General features: G+C 48.8%; 1 protein-coding gene across 3 annotated transcripts in view; it reads left to right on the top strand.

The window, feature by feature from the left end:
• FBXO7 (F-box protein 7) overlaps window positions 1-17,831 on the top strand; it is a 415,977-nt gene extending 398,146 nt beyond the window's left edge. For all 3 annotated transcript variants that reach the window (XM_069628791.1, XM_069628789.1, XM_069628790.1), the window contains exon 10: window positions 16,377-17,831. In XM_069628791.1, the coding sequence (XP_069484892.1) occupies window positions 16,377-16,748 (372 nt within the window). In that variant the 3' untranslated portion in view covers window positions 16,749-17,831. The remainder of the gene's footprint in view (window positions 1-16,376) is intronic.
• The last annotated feature ends 280 nt before the right edge of the window (window positions 17,832-18,111 follow it).

Below are 18,111 nucleotides of genomic sequence, written 5' to 3'. Positions count from 1 at the left end.
GATTTAGCTGATCCTGCGTTCTCATCAAAAACAAAAACAAAACAAAATGGTTAACTACAAAAAATGAAATATTGATTTTGGCGGCTGTGAGGAGATGGGAGCAGAGGACCGCTAGACAGCCGGTAAGGGAGAATTGGCTGTCTCCTGTCGCCCCCAGTAGTACGATTCCTGGGTCCCAGTGGATGTTGAGTCTGGTGATTTCCTTAATTTGTTCCAGGATCTTCCTCCAGAATAGGGTGGCTTTCGGGCAGAGACCAGAAAAGGTAGAATAGAGTTCCGCGGTCCGGGCACCCCCTCCAGCACTGCGCCGGGATAGCCGGGTTGCACTTGTTTAGGATTACCGGAATTCTGTACCATCTGTAGCAGACTTTGAACGTGCTTTCTTTATTCGTCACGCATTTTGAGCGTTTTATTGCGCGGGACCAGATGTGGTGACATTCCTCTAGTTCGATTGGTCTTCCAATGTCCTCTTCCCATTTCCCATGTACGGTTCTTTTTTAGTGGGGTCTGTTCTGTCTAGTATTTTGTACAGTGTGGATATTTTCCCTTTCGGGTGGTTTGCCGAGAGGGTGAGTTCCAATGCCGTGAGCTCTCTGCTGCCCTGTTTCCTGACCTGGGGATTTGACAGCCAGTGCCTCAGCTGCGTGTAACGGAACCTTTCCATTTCCGGAATCTTGAATTTTGTTTTGCACTCTTCAAAGTTTAAAGGGAGACCACTCTCGAAGAAATCCGAAATAGTCTCAAGGCCCCCGGCCTGCCACTCCGCGAACTGATTTGGTGAGATTCCAGGGGTTGTCCCATATTGGCGTGAGGGGACCCGTTGTGCCTCTGCATTTCCAATGGCGGGCTGCCGCTTTCCAGCTGGCGACCGTGCTTCTTGTTGCTGGTAGGGGACCCAAGGCCTGGGCCCCTTTGGGCTCTTTGAAGTGAGGCAGAGATTTCAGCGGGGTCTGGCTCCAATCTTCTTCCAGTTGTAACCACCGAGGACGGTTGGTAAGGAGCTTCCAGGCAAAGGCCGGGGAAGTTGGGCGGCGAGGCAGTACCTTGCTACGCCTGGGACCCCTAGGCCTCCCAGTGTGGCACTTCGGAGCATGATGCGTTTCGGGATGCGGGCTTTCTTTCCCTCCCAGACTAGGTTCAGAATCTCTCCTTGCAGCTTTTGCAGAGCCTTTTTCCAGATCGACACCGACAGGGCTTGAGCGTAATATAACAGCCGTGGGGTTAGGTTCATTTTTATCCCTGTGGTTCGGCCGAACTAGGAGATTTCCTGGTTTTTCCAGCGGTTGTTGTAATTTTTCAGGTCTCTGAAGAGTGCCGGAAAGTTAGTCTTATACAGCTTCTCAGTTTTGTTGGGTATACGAATTCCCAGATAACAGATGCTGCTTCTTGCCCAAGGGATCTGGAACTCTGCTTCGAGGTGGGATTTGGACTTTCTTGGGATATTGATGCCTAGTACTACTGATTTGGAGATGTTTATTGTGAACACTGAGGCTATGCGGAACTCCTCCAGAGTTTGCCGTAGGGCCCTTATTGATTCTTCTGGTGTGGTGAGTGTGAGGAGCACATCGTCCGCGTATAGGGCGATTTTGTAGGATTCACTTTTAAACGTTAGGCCCAGTATTGATGAGTTTCGGCGGACCCTGTCCGCGAATGGCTCCATTGATAGGGCAAAAATAAGTGGGGAGAGAGGACATCCCTGCCTTGTTCCTCTGGTTATATTTATCCTGCTGGATTTGGCCCTGTTGAGGCGTAAGTTCGTAGATGGTCTTTGGTAGATGGCTAGGACCCATTTTGCAAAATTTGGGCTGAAGCCGAAGTGTCTTAGGATTTTCTCCATGTAGTCCCAATCGAGCATATCGAATGCCTTGTGTGCATCTAAGGAGAGAACTGCAAGCTTTGTGCCCAGCCTGTTCGCTGATTCAATGATGTTGATGGTTCTGCGGATGTTATCTTGGGTGCTCCGGCCCGGAATGAAGCCTGTTTGGTCTGGATGGATGAGCTCCGGGAGGAAGGGTGCCAGTCGATTTGCTAGGATTTTGGCGAATATTTTCACATCGTTATTTAGGAGCGTTATGGGCCTGTAAAATGCACATTGGGTTTGGTCCTTCCCTGGTTTGGGGATTGCGTGGAGCCAGTGGAGAGGAATGAGTTGAAAAGGTTTGCCAGCTGTGGTGCTAGCAGGTGAGCAAACTTTTTGTAAAATGTTGCTGATAGCCCGTCTAGACCAGGTATTGTGTTCTTCAGGTGGCGGATCGTTTCCCTGACTTCCTCCTCTGAGATGAGGCCCTCCAGATCGGAAAGTGACAGGAGTGGCTGTGTCTTTGGGATTCGGGCCAGGAATTGAGTAATAGCTGAGGTGGACGACGGAGGCCCTGCCATGATTTCTTTGTGGTGTTGCACCATTAACTCGAGTTTTTCGGAGTCCAGATGGTGTAAGGAGCCGTTTCTGTCCCGCAGGGCTTGGATGTGGTTCCTGGTTTGAAGTTTCTTCAGTTTGTATACTAGGAGCCGGTTCGCTTTGTTAAAGTTCAGATAGTATGTAGTAGTATAGTATAGGTTAATGCTCTGGCGGCTCGGTCTGCTAGGTGGATCTCAAGCTCACTTTTAGCTCTTTTTAGTTCACTGTGCGTTGTTTTCGTATAACGGCTTTTGAGCTTGTTTTCCAGTTATACGAGTCTCTTCTCGAGCTTCTGTTGCTTCAGTAGGTTTTGGAGCTTGAGTCTCGCTGTCAAATCCATCGTCACCCCTCGGATCACCGGTTTCATGGCGTCCCACACTGTTGCCGTTGAGGAGTCTGGGGTAGTGTTCTCGGTGAAGTAATTCCAAATCGCCTCCGTGAGGTCTGAGCTGGCCGCAATGTCAGTAAGGATGTAGTCTTGCAGCTTCCATTGCTGTTGGGCAGGTTCCGGAGCTCCATGCAGAAGCAGCGACATCGTGATGGCACGTGGTCTGAGATTGCGATGGGTCCAATTTGGATATTCTCCACACAGGGGACCATGGCGTTAGTGGCTAGCAAGAGGTTGATCCGCGAGTAGCCTTTATGCACGTGCGAGAAGAAAGTGTAGTCCCTTTCTCCCTTGTTGTGGAATCTCCAAATATCTATCGTCCGCAGGAATTTCGCCAGGACAAAGGATTTGCCAAAGTCTTCCCTCGAGGCTGGGAGCGTCTTGTCTACTCTCGGGTCCGGAGGGAGGTTGAAGTCCCCTCCGATTAGCAAGTGGCCCAGGGTGATCGGTAGTTCGACTAGGAGGCCCTTCAAAAGCAGGAATCGGCCCTCCGGGTCTCTTTTGATGGTGATCTGCGTTAGTGGGAGATCTCGGGTTAGCAGTATGGCGACGCCTCTCTTTTTCTGTGTGGCAGAGGCAAAGTAGCATTTTGAGTAGCGCCAGAACCTTAGTCGCTTTTCATCTTCCGCAATCAGATGGGTTTCCTGGATAAAGACTATGTCAGCTGTTAAGTGTTCTAGTTTGTGCTCCACTGATTTTCGCTTTCTAGGTGCGTTGAGCCCCTGCACATTCCAGGTCGTAATGGTTAGAGTTTTGTCCAGCGAACCTATCTTTTGATTCTTGTGTGGATCGGTTTCGTAGTACTCCTTGAAGATTTCTTGTTCCTCATCTTCCAGTGCTGTGTTCCTCTGTTGTTCCCACTTCGTGAAGATCTCCTCTTCTCCTCGTCCCTCGTCCCTCCCCCCCCCAAACAATAACAAGGTTTCCGGACCAGCCTTGGACCAACGGGGCAATCGGCCGGACCAGTGTTTTGACTCTGCTCGGAGGCAAACGTTGCCTCTTCTGTTGGCCAGTAAACCTTCAGGTTGAGGTTAGAGAGCCTGATTGATGGAGGTAGTTTGAGGCGTTTCAGTGTTCCCTCCCGGGAGGTAGACAGTCAGGCCAGAGAGGATCGTGTGGTTCAAATGGTTGAGGCTGCCCACTCAGCGGTTGTTGTCCCTTTTTGACTTTCCCGGGGGGCCGCAAGGTCTGCGGCAGTGTTAGGGAGAATTCTCTTGTTAGGCTGAATTTCCTAACCTAGTGAGTCCCCCAGCAGCTTTGCTGGATTTCTGGAGTTTGTTTTTTTCCATCCTGAGTGAGACTCTTTTCCTCCCACTCTTGGACATGAATGTGTGTAATTCCTTTGAATGTCAATGTGTTCTATGGGCTATGGGGTCTTTTACTCCATAGGGTCTCATATGTTTTTCTATGTGTGTTACACCGCACCCTACGTGCCGTAACACTGGGGCGTCCTAGCGGACCTCCACCATAGACTCCATACCCGGGGACTGACTACTGTCTCCCCGGGCATGTAAAGTCACCATTGGCTTTACTAGACCTAAATTTACTAACAGAACTACTACAAACCATCTTATTGTGGACATGCTAGTAGGGGTAATTCGATTACTCCTAGATCTGTTACTCGAGGGGGCACTGTCCCGTCCCCCCTCGTCGAGTTTTGGCTGGTGGCAGTGGAAACTACTTGTTATGTTCGACCCCGAACATAACCCTATGGGATTCGTCCTATTGTTAGAGATTGATACTTTTCCTCGTTAATTTCTAACGTACCACCGGTCTACTTATCTTAAATAAGTTTATCGGATGGTATTTTCTGCCAGAACTCGGTTTTTAAAATGGCGTCTGTGTTCGTCTCTGTGACTTCTAAACCAAAGGTTGAGCCCTTTGTTCCACTTTTGGAGGGCCTCTGTACAGAGACCCTCCAAAGTGGTGCCATTCTGTCTGGGTTACCACAGGGGTGTGGGAGGGGGTTTAGGCACCCTGGACCGAGTTGCCTTGCCAACTCCGGTGGCACTCTGGTGTGATTGGCCCAAGTGGTGAGCCTCCCCGCTCACCACTTAGCATGTGTTGATTGACAGCTAGGCTGAATGAATGGGGGTTTTCTGCATAAAAGCAGGGCTTTTGGGACTGGATCTTCAGAAGTCGCCACAGGACCTAAGAATCCGACGAGGGTAACGCTGAGCCGACCTGCACGACGACACCTCCGGTGGAGCCCTGCGGAACCAACTCACCACTTCCCGACGACAGAGGAGATCTCCCTGCAGGAGAGTCTCTTCCCCTGACTGGTGGGAACAACCAGTCCCCTTTGCTTTTTCTTCGCCTCAGGATGCAGTGGTCGAATTGCCCATGCAAAGCACCTCGGCAACCGGATAGCCACTACCCCTGTACCGCGACCAAAAGGTGGTGCCTTGTGACGGAGCACTCCGCGGCTGGTCTCTTCCCTGGTGGTGCACCGGACTTCACTTTTCTTCGACGACGAGATCATCTCTACTCTTGGCAAAGACCCGACGTGCATCCACCACCAGGATCAACTGCCCCCGCCAGAGCTGTCTCTCCACAAACAAGGTACCGTGTCCGCCTGGCTTCCCTTTCGATCGGTTCGGGTGAGGTGTCTTAATCCTCTCCTTTCCGTTGGGTCGCCTCCAAGCTTTCTCACGTATTGTTCTGAACCGGTTCAATTTGCCGATAACAATTTGCTACAAAGACTCGAACGCATTTCCACTAGAGACTTTTTGGGACATATCGCCTTGCCTCTCTCCGAGTGGGCCTGGCCTCTGAACTTTATGATCTATTGTGGTTCTTGCCTTCTTGCCTTGCATTTTTCCCGTGATGGATTGAACTGTGTTGATTTCGTAACCTGCCTATTTTTCTCTCCCGTCCTAACTAATATTAGAGTGCCATCTAGGTTGAGGCATACACCTCTGTCTGCAAATAAGTGATGCTGGTAGAACCTAGACTTGTCGAAATATTGTTAGGGGGATTGATCGTTTCTTCTTCGTAGAGTAATTGTGATTGAAGTGTTTGCCGTGATAGTGCCATAGTGTTTTCCATAGATGTTCCGTTATAAATAAATACCTTAATATCTTTACACTGAGTCTCGTTGCGTGTTTGCTTGTCTTACTGTGAAGAATTGCCCTATATTGTATACTCCACATACTGCTTAACTCTTCTTGAGGGAAGTCTGACTGCTCAGCCACAGCTACCAAGTGAATCTGTGTGGTACAGACTGCTACCAAGTGGGTTTACTGCCAAACACCTGTAGTCCTAAATCTTTTGCAGTGGTCCCCGAGGGAACTGCACAGGTTTCCGCCTAACAGGCGACCCGGAATCTTGGTCCAGGTTCTGGTGGGGTCTCCACGGGATCTCCCCGGGGCCTCTGCGGCATCGTCGGGGCAGGACCCCTCTTCGTTTTCCGGATTCATGAATCGCTCGGCTTCTCTAAGGGATGGGATAGACCAGGACCTGCCCTCCCAGTTGAAGAGTAGAGATGTGGGAAAGCCCCAGCGGTAGGTTGTTTTCCTCTCGCGCACCATTCGGTAAGAGGCTTAAGGGCTTTTCTTTTTGCAAGGGTGGCCGCAGCTAGGTCTTGGTACAGGGATATTTCGACATCACGGAAGTTAATTCGGGCCGAACTTCTCGCCTCCTGCATGATTTCTTCCTTGACTTTGTAGAAGTGGATTCTTGCTAAAACATCCGGCACAACATTTGCATTTTGTCTGGTTCTGACCCTGTGTACCCTGTCCAGTTCCAGGGGGGCTCCGTCTGGGAGCGTTATGATGAAGCTAAATAAGTCGTTGACGTAGGCGTTGAGCTCTTCGTCGGGGACCGAGCTCGGAATTCCCCTCAAGCGGATATTGTTGCGCCTGGCCCTGTTTTCAGCCTCTTCTCGTTTGTTCTCGAGGGCTTCGCATCTGACCTCGAGTGCGGCCAGTCTATCCGCCCCTTCCCCCATTTCGAAGTTTTGTTCAGTCAGGGTGGTTTCAATTTCTTCTGTTCTAGATTCAACTTCCCCCACTCTCTTGTCGAGGGAGGAGATTTTGCCCTTTAGTTCCTCTGTCCCTTTTTGATACTCCTTAGTTATGGCAGAAAGGAGCTCCTGGAGGTCCGCTTTAGTCACCGCTTGGGTTGGCGATTCGGAGTTGGGATCCGAAGGGGTACTAGCATTGTCATTGCGCTCCCCTTTCTTGGTTTTTTCACCCATGTTGGCAGACAGCAGGGTCGCAATGTCCGTTTGTTTGGATGATTTCTGGTTCCTGGACATTACTCCTTGTGCCTTGAGCAGGGTACTGCAAGCCCCCCACCCGGGATGGGTTGTTGTGTGAAGGCAGGAGACTTCCTCTTGACCCTAGTTTTCCGGGCTGGGCCGGATTGTGCGGGAACTATGCTGTGGGGCAGGTCGAGTGAACGCTTATTCTGTTCTTTAGGACTTGGAGTGTCGTCAATGGCGGTGTTGATAGTGGTGGCGGTGTAGGGCGACTGAGCCGTGTACCGTCCTCAATCGGATCGCGCCTCTGTTGGCCGCGTAGAGCCTCCGGAAAGAGGGGGGACTCCATGCGGGCGGGAGGATATGGCCTCCCCTACAGCTTTGGGATCCCGTTCATTCGTGGTGATCGGGAGGAGGGTTTGTGCTTAGGTAGATGCCAGGAGCTCCCCAGTAGTGCGGCAGGTGCCGCCTTACCTTCCTCCGAGAACAGGAACCCGAGTCCCCAGCATAGGGGTTGCCGAAGGGGCCCAGCACTCTCGGGCTCCGGGATTCGCTGGTGGCAGTCTTAAGCTGGGAGGGCCCCCACTTCCCCAACTCCAGGACTCAGGCGGATTTGGGCTTTGCGGGGACTCAGAGTCTGATGGGGGCCTGGGGTAGTCTCCGGAAGTTCGGGGGGAGGAGGTCGGGTTCCGTGCTTCGGGCCTTTGGTGCTGGGTCCACCCCCCTGCCACGGGCGGAGATCAGATGCGGCCTCGCTGGGCCCTGCGGGTGCAGATGGTGGGGGGGGGCGTAGGCGGTGATGTTCCCCTGGGGCTTGGATGTCTGGCCGGCGTGCAGATCTCTCGCGCCGAGGCTAGAGTACTACCAGGGCTTCGTCCGAGGGCGGGGGCCCGCTGTTTTTACGATTTGGCACTACGCCGGCACAGGCGCAAGCCGGGTGTAAGCCAGTGCGGTCGGGAGCAGGAGTCGGCTGATATTCCGGTGCGGTTCCGCGCCGGGGCTGGAGTGTTCGATGGCTCTTTCTGTAAGCAGGATAGGGGCCGCTGCTGCCCGTGTTGGACCCCGTGGATCCGGCTGCCGGCTGGACGGTGTTCCAGACCCCCTACGCGGGAGCTCGGAGCCCTCCCAGGGCTTCGCTTGGATGTGGGACCCGCTGCTGTTGTGGTTGGGCGCTGTGTCCGCACGGGTGCAAACTGGTTTGGCATTGGGGAATTACAGGCCTCGTGGATGTCGATGGGCTAAGTCCAGGAGGAGGGGCCTCACACCGCCGCACTCCACTCACAGCTGATCTTCGGGCCCTGCACTTCGGGCTTCCCGCTCCGGGTCCAGAGTGCTCCCAGGGCTTCGTTCGTAGACGGGACCCGCTGCAGTTGTAGTTGGGCACTGCGCCGCCACAGGTGCGTATTCCGTCGGGGGTGTTGAATACTCAGTCTTCAGCAGCTTCGGAAAGGAGGGTTGCGACCAGCTCCAGGGTGGGCACTCGCCGTTCCCGCTCGGCTCGGGAGCTGGAGAGGGATCAGGTTACGCTACAACGTTGTCCGCCATCTTGGGCTGTCGCCCGCTTCCACACTTCTCTCCGGAGGGATTCGCCTCAAACTCGGTCCTCGTTCGCCTCAGGACAGCGACATTGAAGGATGGGCTGCAGAAGCCCCCAGGCTCCGCAGGGCGCCGACTTACAAAAACCTGAACATTACTGGGGCATAACAGGCAAACACACGGTCGTGGCCGGGAGCTCTCACCGGACCCGACTGTTCGCCATGGCGCCAAGCCACGCCCCCTAAATTCTTACCTTCTTATCTGGAATGAGATCTGAAAAGGAAACGCTGGCTACTCGCATGCGGAAGCCAGCCGCCATGTGTACTACTTGCCTAGTGTGATGACGTCATCACGTGTGTGCACGATGATGTATTATCATAATATTTTCAAGCGTGAACTTGTACTATAATTTTGGCAAACATTGATGTGTTATATAACTAATTGAACCAAATCAGAATAGGTCACTCAAGTGGTATAGAATATGATTATAACTATGGATCATAGCTACAATAATGATTAAGATATTATAAGGCCTGATTAATCATTAAGTAAGTGTAAACTCCCCAGAAATAAAGGAGAACTACAAAAATTGAGTGTTGTCTCCTTAAAAGATGGAAAATAGCGGACCACTAGGGGGCGCGGGAGAAGATGGCCGCCAAGGCTTGTAACTCCCGTCCCCTCCAGCTGCACAGAGAAGATATTGAGCGTCGACACCCGAGGATTGGGAATCTGAGCACATCCGTCAAGTGGAGAAGGCTCCTGGGCGTGTGTGGTGAAAGACGGAACAGAAACTGCATAGCTGCGGGAAGAATGCTGGGGAAAAGAAGCAGCAGTGCGCACCAACACTAACCATGGGGACAAGACCCCCGGCCGCCTGCGGCCTGCAGCGAGCACCAGTGACGTGCCCCCTGCCCGCAGAGCACAGGGCGAGCGAGACAACGAGAAAGGGCAGGAAGACCCCCCGAAAAGCAAGACGGGCCGCCTAGGAAGCTGCTCTCTAACGACGGCCTTCATACAGCGCACCAGAGGAAGGAGCGAACGGCAGATCCAGAACCAAATGGAAAGGGACTGGTGCAGTGACCATCCAGGAGAAGCAGGTGCTCGCCGTGACTGAAGTAGGTGGCCCGGTGGATAGGGGGAGGACCCTACGGCTGGTCGAGCAGCAGGAGCACCGTAGGTGGAGCCCGGGGCGGACACAGAGCATACCGCTTGGAGCACCAGATGCGCCTGGGCCCCCTCGAGTGCCCTGCTGCTTGAGCGGGAAGAAGCCAAAAGTGCAAGTGGACTCGAAAGTGAAGGGAAGCCCAGGAGGAGGTACGAAGCACCGAGCCGTCTGAAGGATCGGACCGGATTGAGGAACGTGTGTAGAGGGGAAATGGTGTGGGCACGAACTCCCCGGGGCTGGCTCCTCCGGTAGTGCGGGATACAATTGAGCCCCCGAATCATACTCGCCACCACAAGCCCCGAACTGGGGAACTCAACAATGGAGAACAAGGCAGCAGGTCACGGCAAGGGGCCACGAAGAGGCCCGGTCTGAACGGGACTGAAAGTGTGCAAGTGAAGGAGTAACCTAGACCAACAAGGGTCCGAAGGGACACACTGCTAGGCCATAAAGACCGCATATGGAAACTAAGGCACAATAATCATATACTTCAGTGACACGACAAACACAAGGTTCGATTTCCAAACAAGTCTGGTTTATTTCAAAGTATCTCAGTCGGCCGACTGGGTCACAACGTCTCGTAACGTGTGTTCCCAGACCTTGTGAGACGCAAGAGAGCGAGCAACGCTGAAGCAGGAATATATATACATTACATATAATCTTTACAAAGGCAATTCAATCTGCCCATAAACATATCATTCAGGCTAGGGTTTGGTGATCGACAGTAGTGACACATATTACATGTTGTGACAAGTCCTCATTCAGTCTAAACATAGTTATTCTTGCAAAGCAGCAGAGACAGCTTTCTGTTATGGGGAACATAGAGCTCTTAGCTCGGCAAAGATATCATGTTCGTAGCAGAGAAACATTCCTTAGCACATTATCTGTGTGTCTCGGTTCATGAGCTAAGGGTCAGACAGTTCTAAAGCAGAACATACCACTCTCCGCGAAGAAGCACCGCTAGAAGAATATAATTAATGGTTTAACTGCCTTTTACTACAGCGTTTCCAAGACAGGCCAGCACCTGGACTACTGATTAGATGCAGCTTCTGCTCGGCTTCAAGGACTAAGTGAGACAGAAAAACAATGTATTTCTGCATAGTTTGACATTCCTGTCTGTGTTAGTATTTCAGCATTCAGTCCGTGGCCTTGCACCGTGTGTGAGTTCGAAGCATAGAATACATTTTACAAAAAGTTTTGACAGAAAAGAAAAAAGCAAATGGCCGACATTTCACAAAATGGACGCCCTCTAGGATTGCAATGTTTGTCACATGATGGAATTGGTTTCTGGCCAACATACTATACATACTATAGGGTCGTTTCTGGTCTAACAACACTGGTGTTACGCATTGAAGGTCAGAGAGAAGGGATATGCAGCGACCAGCGCAGCAGAGCAGCGGTGTTGGAGAATAGGCAGGGGAGGGCAGAAGAGCAACACAACACCCCCACCTGGGCCCCATCCACAGCGGCTAGACAGCCAATAAAGAGCTCTGGTCCAGGAGAGGTCGGGACGCCCCTGGGGCAAAGACTGGAGTACAGAGTCGGGAAGCAACCCGCAAGTCAAGAAGGAAGGGGGACCCGACAAGGATTGCACCAAATCACACGAGGAGGAGAAGCTGGGAAAAGTACAGCAGGGCAGAGGGGACCTAAGGAAGAGTGCAGGGTGACTGGAGGAGCACAGCAGCGTTGCATCTCTGAGCATAGAATTGGAGGCGATTGGAGAAGGGGAGGGTGTGTGGGCATGAACACTGATATTAAATCACTGGTGTGTGTAAAATTAATATGCATTTAATTTTTGATGAATGGACACTGAAAATAAGATATTAGATGCTTATGGAACACTATAAAGCTATGTTCAGGGACCATTAGGCCTGCAGTGCGCAAATTCCATCGAGCAAGGTGGGTATCTGCATGTAGCACTAACATGAACATAAAGCGGTCAGTCTTAATCTTTTAATGATGGTGTTAAGAGTACGTGCTGTGCTCTTTGCTCTCATATAAGATTTATTTCACTCTGTACATGAAGTATTTACTAGAGATCTCATGTTTTCTCATGTTTTCCAATTCTAGTGTGAGCAACTTATCCAGTCCTGGTTTTCTTGTGCAAGCAGGTGCTTGTGTGTTTGCTCTTACCATATAAATTTGCCTTAATCAAAAATAAAAATAAACCTAGAAGGTTAATGCTCACTGTGAGAGATCTTTGCTTACACTTGACTTCCTCTGACCCTTTTGAATACCCAGTATTGAGAGCCACTCATGGCAGAGCACTGCAGCCACTGATTTGCAGCTATTGCAAACTCCTTTACTATTGTTCTACTGTTCCATCCGGCTCCCTGGTTTTACAAAGCATGTTCCTTTGCTAAGCTCTTACCAACAAACCTCCAGAATTGACACTACTCTCCCTCCATGACATGTCCCTTTTCCAATAGTCTCTGGTATTGAGACCTAACTTGCTGGCAAACCCCTTTACCTCTACCTTTCCTGGTATTGAGACACACTACTACACGGTGTGTCCCCTCCGCCACATACTCGGAACTATAGACAACCAGACTCCTTAATTTGGAGACCAACTTCCATGGCAGCAATCTTCCTACTGGTAGACTTGTTAATGTGACCCTCCCTCGGCTAAGGACTGTCCGCTGCATGCATGCTGTTAGTGAAGCCCCCTCAAATACCCTTCAGTGCAGAGCCCCATTACCTGCAGGCTCATAATCATCAGTCAACACCTGCCCCTAATCACCCCACTCACGGCAGTGTCCGTTTAGCTACAGACTCCCTGTTATTGAGACAAGAATAAAATCCATCATTGTTCCTTCGTCCCATCACCATCCTTCTGCACAGAATCTTCGCATGCAGACTTCTTTGTGTTGAAACCCAAGTGGCAAATTTTGAGCACTTTGTGGAGCTTCATCCTACTTGCAATGACAGAATTTCCATTTTGGGGAATTCTGTAGGGTTACCTTAACTTTGTTTTTTTGTCTTTTTATTTTTGGATCTGTGACCTATTGTCGGTGGTCAGAGAGACTTATACTGAAGTCCCCCTGCCAATGCAACCCTTTTTTGCTCACTAAGAGCATGTGGTCCTGGGTTTTCCCTTAAACACCCAGGCGCAGGGGTGCTTTTTAAGCACCCTATTTCTGCCCTATGGTGATTATATAACGCTACATTGTTTATGGAGGCAGGCTAGTGGCAGTTGTTATTTAGTTTTGGCTTCACCAGGGGTGTTCGCCGATTTACCACACTTGTAGCCCAATTTATCTTTTTGGTCGCCACTTGGGATACTAACACATTTAAGTCCTACATCTAGCCATTTGGTTTTAGACAGTTCCTTTGTTCAGGAGAAACCATAAAGCGCAACTAAAGTGGCCATTGTATCAATGTGGGATCTTTGTGAACCCAGTGAGGCATCCTCTGTATTGGTGTTGACTGGTTTAGATCCCCTCTGTCCCTAGGCTGGCCACATAACATCCAGCGGGGATGTTCTGGATTGAGTGGCAGATTTAGGGCCAACCAAATGAGTTGGCCTACTAACTCTTTGTCACTAGCCTCCTATTTTGATTGGTGGACTGGCTTCTGCCAGCCACTGTGAGTGGTGGTATATAATGGGAAACCCTGCACCTAAGCTCACAATTCTGCTGGAATGTTCAGAAGTGTAGTAGGTTCACTTAGCTACTGAAGGTTTTTCTGATATCTTCCCATCATTGCTGCATTTTAAGAAACATATCTGTCCTGGTGTGTCCTGGGCTGATTTCCGGTTGGGGTTTTGGCTACTGGTCATCCTTCTGGCACTCTTCCAGTCTCCTGTTGGCTCCACGTCTGTGCTGGGTCCGGCCTTTCATGCTGGTACTTGAGGCTATTTTTTCTGCTATTTGCCACCAAAGGGGTCTGCCTTGGTGCTGTTCGATGGCCTTAGCTTTGCTTGGAAGTGTGTTCAAACAACCCACCTCATGTGCTCTTCAGGGCTGTCCTGGGTCACCCCTTTGTAGTCTTTTTCGTGGGACTACCTTCCATCGTTGGGATTGTTTTGTGGGGCTCTTGATTCTCGAACAGACCTCTGAAACTCTTCATTGGGGCCTCCTCTGAGACCCCCCCCCCCCCCCAACAACCCCTGGGTGTTTTGCCACCAAGTCTGCACCTGTGGGGTAGAACTGGGAAGTTTCTCTCTCTCTCTCTCTCTCTCTCTCTCTCTCTCTCTCTCTCTCTCTCTCTCTCTCTCTCTTTTTCTCTTTCTCTTTTTTTTTTGTTTTCTATGGGAAGATGTTACTTGCCTGGAATTAAGTGACTTTGGGGGTTCTTGCCTGTCTGTGGAAATATTTTCTGCATCCACATTGAGTCCATTCAGTTTTAGACCAATTACTAGAATTCTAGCTCCCGCCTGTGATTTTTAAAGTCAGTCCTTCCACTTCTTAAAATGTGAATGCCTATTTGCATTGTAGCTAATTCTGGTCTCACCAACAATTTGACCCTGAGGAGTAATGACCTGGTGCTCTTAGCTCAAATGTATCTCGTCCTTTAGTGGCCTTTGGTTTTGTTTGAATGTTGTCCCACCTCTAGAACTTTCTTTGACAGTAATGTGTTCATTTATCTTTCTCAAACACTATGTCCTGAGTCTACTGTGACTTAAAGGAGAGGTTATCTAAAAAATGTTACTTCTTTAAATCGCTGCTATTAAAATGAAATGTATACAACTCATAACAAAATGGCAATGTTAAGTGAACAACTTAATGCGCTCCAAGTCCTGCTTTTCAAAACTGTGCAGGCATCCATTTTGTTTGGTGAGTATTGTGTTTATTTGATTTAATGCCCTGGTTGAGGTAAACAAACGCAAGCCCCTCCTGGGGTATTGTGCTAGTTTACTGCTGTCGGTGCAGGGAATTCCAACACAAAACACAATTTTAGAACGTTCATAGAATTGCGCAGTCCTGTGAATGGTATACTAGTACAGCAAACATGCTCTGTTCAGCAGAAGGACTTTCATTCTGCTGAACAGGGCGTATTTGCTGTATTAGTAAGTACTCAAATTGCCTGTATGAATGCTCTGTCTTTAGTTTAACCATCTTTGGCAAGGAGCTAAGCTTGATAGGACATTTTGAGGGGAAGCATCTTATTTCATGCAGCCTTTTGTGGAAAGAATTCAGTTGAAGTAGTGAATAAAATGCTCTTTAAGAACTGTACAGATACAATGGCCCTCATTACAGGCTTCTCGGTAATTCTTTCTGCGATACCGGTAACCCTGGCTTACCGTCCGTGCCACCCGATATCCCGGTGTTACTGGGATATTACGGGCAGCGGAGTGAAGGTAAATTCCCATTCCCAAAGTCGGGCCTGCCGGGAGATCTGTGGCCCCCACCGGCAGACTTCTGTTTTTTTGCCAGTCCAAAATAAATGCTGGTTCCGGAATTACCAGCATTTATCCCGGATCAGCAAACACGTAATGAGGCCCAATACGTCTAAACTCAGGACTACAATATTTTCTGCACTTGTGAGACAAAATGTCCTCCCGCTGTATTGGTACATAGCCTTTTCTATGTGCCACATTCTGTTTAGCTGGTACTGAATGGATGCTATTTAATAAACTTATATTTGTAAAGAAATGTATATCTGCCATGCTGAATAAATGTGTGCACCCCAATAAAAGATAAGATGGATAGTTACAGTTCTCTTTATGGCAAATATGAAAGCATAATCCAACTAAATACATACTTAAGTTAAGCTTCTGTAAATCAAAGGTGTTCAAATCATCGGTCCAAAATATTCCCTGCTATTAAATGGCAGGTTGCTGTGAACAGTCAGGTTAGAGCATTTTTCCATGAATTCTGCAATTGTGCATTTGAAATTATTCTCTATTATTTAGATATAAAATGATCTTTCATATCAACATATCGAATCTCCTTATTGTTCTAGTTTTTCCATTTGTGGGCAGTGTTTGCTTTGCACAAATATGTTCTTGTTACTGATTAGAGTTGTATTCCCACCCCCAAACATTTTTGCCATGTGAGCCTCATGGTGCTGTATTATGCAATGCTAGGCAATGTCACGATGTCCGGTTACGCTATGCCAGGGCACAACCTCAAAGGCCACAATTTCTAGTCAATTGGGCTCTATCATCATTTCCAATTAGCCTTTGAAACCTCACGGACATCCCAAACATACCACTTCACAGGCAGACTAGCTTACTTTGGTTCACAATACCTTGTGGTCCGGACTTGAACTAGGCACAAGTAACTGGCACAGCCCAACTAAACAGCACATTGCAACCAGGAACTTTGAGGTGCTTGAAAGGGATTGTCTAATATATTTTGACAATTTGTTTAGCTATTCTCCAAGCACTGTTATGCTAATGACTATTTGCAAAATATAAATGTGCCAATGTTTACAACGATCTGTCTCACTGAATGCCGTTCATTATGCAATATCCGTCTACGGCCCTCCAGAATCGCAGAAGTATAAAAGCTGGCATAGCAAGACCACCTTGAAGACCTACAAGGCCGTACCAGTGGCAGGCGAACGCTATACAAATGTCACGTAACTAATGGTAGTCATTTCAGAAATGTGGCTTATATACACCAAAGGAAAGGTTGTTGTTTCTTAGTTCTTTTTTCAGATCATAGAGGAGATAACCATGATTGTGCATAGAATATCCTGCAGCAAATATTGTCTAATGTAAAATCTCATTCTCTGTGTTTTGTAGATCTATTGTAAGAAGTACAAACAGAAGAAGGAAGCTCTAAGGTGGCGGCACATGTTTTTCCAGCCCCCTCCCCCACATCCTCTTCCTTTGCATCCCAGTCCCTTCTACCCTGACCCCTTTGCTCCCCGACCTTTATACCCCCCAGGCATCATTGGCGGAGAGTATGACCAGAGACTGGTGTTTCCATATATAGCTGACCCCATCAACTCTCTCTTACCGAGCATGGGCCAGACATCAGGCAGGTTCCTTCCATTTAGGCCAAGTTTTAATCCAATTGGCTCGCTACAAGATACAAATCCCACATTGCCAGGTCGTGCTGGCCCTCGTTCCTCTCGAGGAAGACCATCGGATATCCGCCGGGCTTTCATCTGATCAGGCACACCATCAGTGTTCTAAGCTATTGCTGTTCTTGATTGTTGGCTACTGCTGAACATGAAATCGCCAAGCTGGAGCTGACTCTTTACGCCTGATTCCCCATGGTGGTACAAGTGCTTCTTGATGTGTGTGTGAGAATACCCCTTTGCCACCGTGTATGTGGAAGAAAGGTGTAGTAAGGGGGAGAACCAAGTGCAAACTGATTGTATGGGTGGAGCTGCTGGGAGAGAGGCAAAGAGGTTGTAAGTTCCTCTGAACAGAATGAGCTGGCCTCCTTGCACTACGTGATCTGATTTTCAGTAATTGAAGGCAGTGTAATCTGCATTTTCAGTAGCCTATTGCTATTTCACATAATACTGAAACTCTACATTTGTTACAACATAGGCTTGTCTACCTGCAGGGCTGCACTGTAGCACATAAAAAGAGCAGTTGATTTCCAACGCCTGCTACTTCGGATTGGTAGAGACATATGCAAGGAAGATATAGATGTTCGTTGGTAGAACCTCCGGACTGAGAAATGGGCCATGTGCTTGCAAAGTTGCTCAGCTGGTGGGCAATACCCTCTTCAGGACTGGTTGGCCACAGCAAATCGCAATACACCTATCACCAAGCAGGAAAAAACCTCCCACATTCGTAGGAGAGGGAAGGGGAGTAGGATCTATGCTTCTCCAAATCATGCATCAGGTGTAGGGGGACATGAGATGCTTCTCCTGTATAGTAATGCTTGTGTGTCCCTTATTCTATGCACTGGTTTGCTCGTTGTTTTTTATTAACCCAACTCATTTCTGGTGTTAGGTTTGCACTACTTGCCCATCTGCTTGGGTACCTGTGTTCATATTACAACATTTCCTTTTCACACCTTTTTCATATCTCACAAGCCCCGGAGTGGAAAAAATAATTATTACTAGCAGGCTTGTTATTGTTTTGTTACCTGATCAGCAAAAGTCAATGCTGGGCTTCGAACAGGGCAGGGAATTATCAGTGAATCCAAAAATGTAACATGTAATATAATGTTGACTGTATTGATTATTTGAATTCTCATTAGGTCTCTAAATCCTCCAATAAAACTGATTTCTGACATTTTGTGATGTGGTTGTAGTTAAAAAAAAAAAAAAAAACAATCTGCACAAAGACCCTGGTGAGCGAAATTACATGTTTACAAAATCTCCCTTAAAGAAGAGGGATATAACAATCAAATATCAGACAATTAGCTAACTGCAAGTTTATAATCTGTTTCTCTGCACTACTGTCAAAATAATGTTATAATGTGTGATAGTGCAGTTTCTACTCAACCCGGATTACCCTGGACTGCCCTAATGTGCACAACTGTTACAACATTGAGTATTTTTCTTCGAATTTA

This window comes from Ambystoma mexicanum, chromosome 12 (assembly GCF_040938575.1).
Source record: "Ambystoma mexicanum isolate Mex_15411 chromosome 12, UKY_AmexF1_1, whole genome shotgun sequence".
Taxonomy (NCBI): domain Eukaryota; kingdom Metazoa; phylum Chordata; class Amphibia; order Caudata; family Ambystomatidae; genus Ambystoma; species Ambystoma mexicanum.
This window is presented reverse-complemented; position numbering and strand designations above follow the sequence as displayed.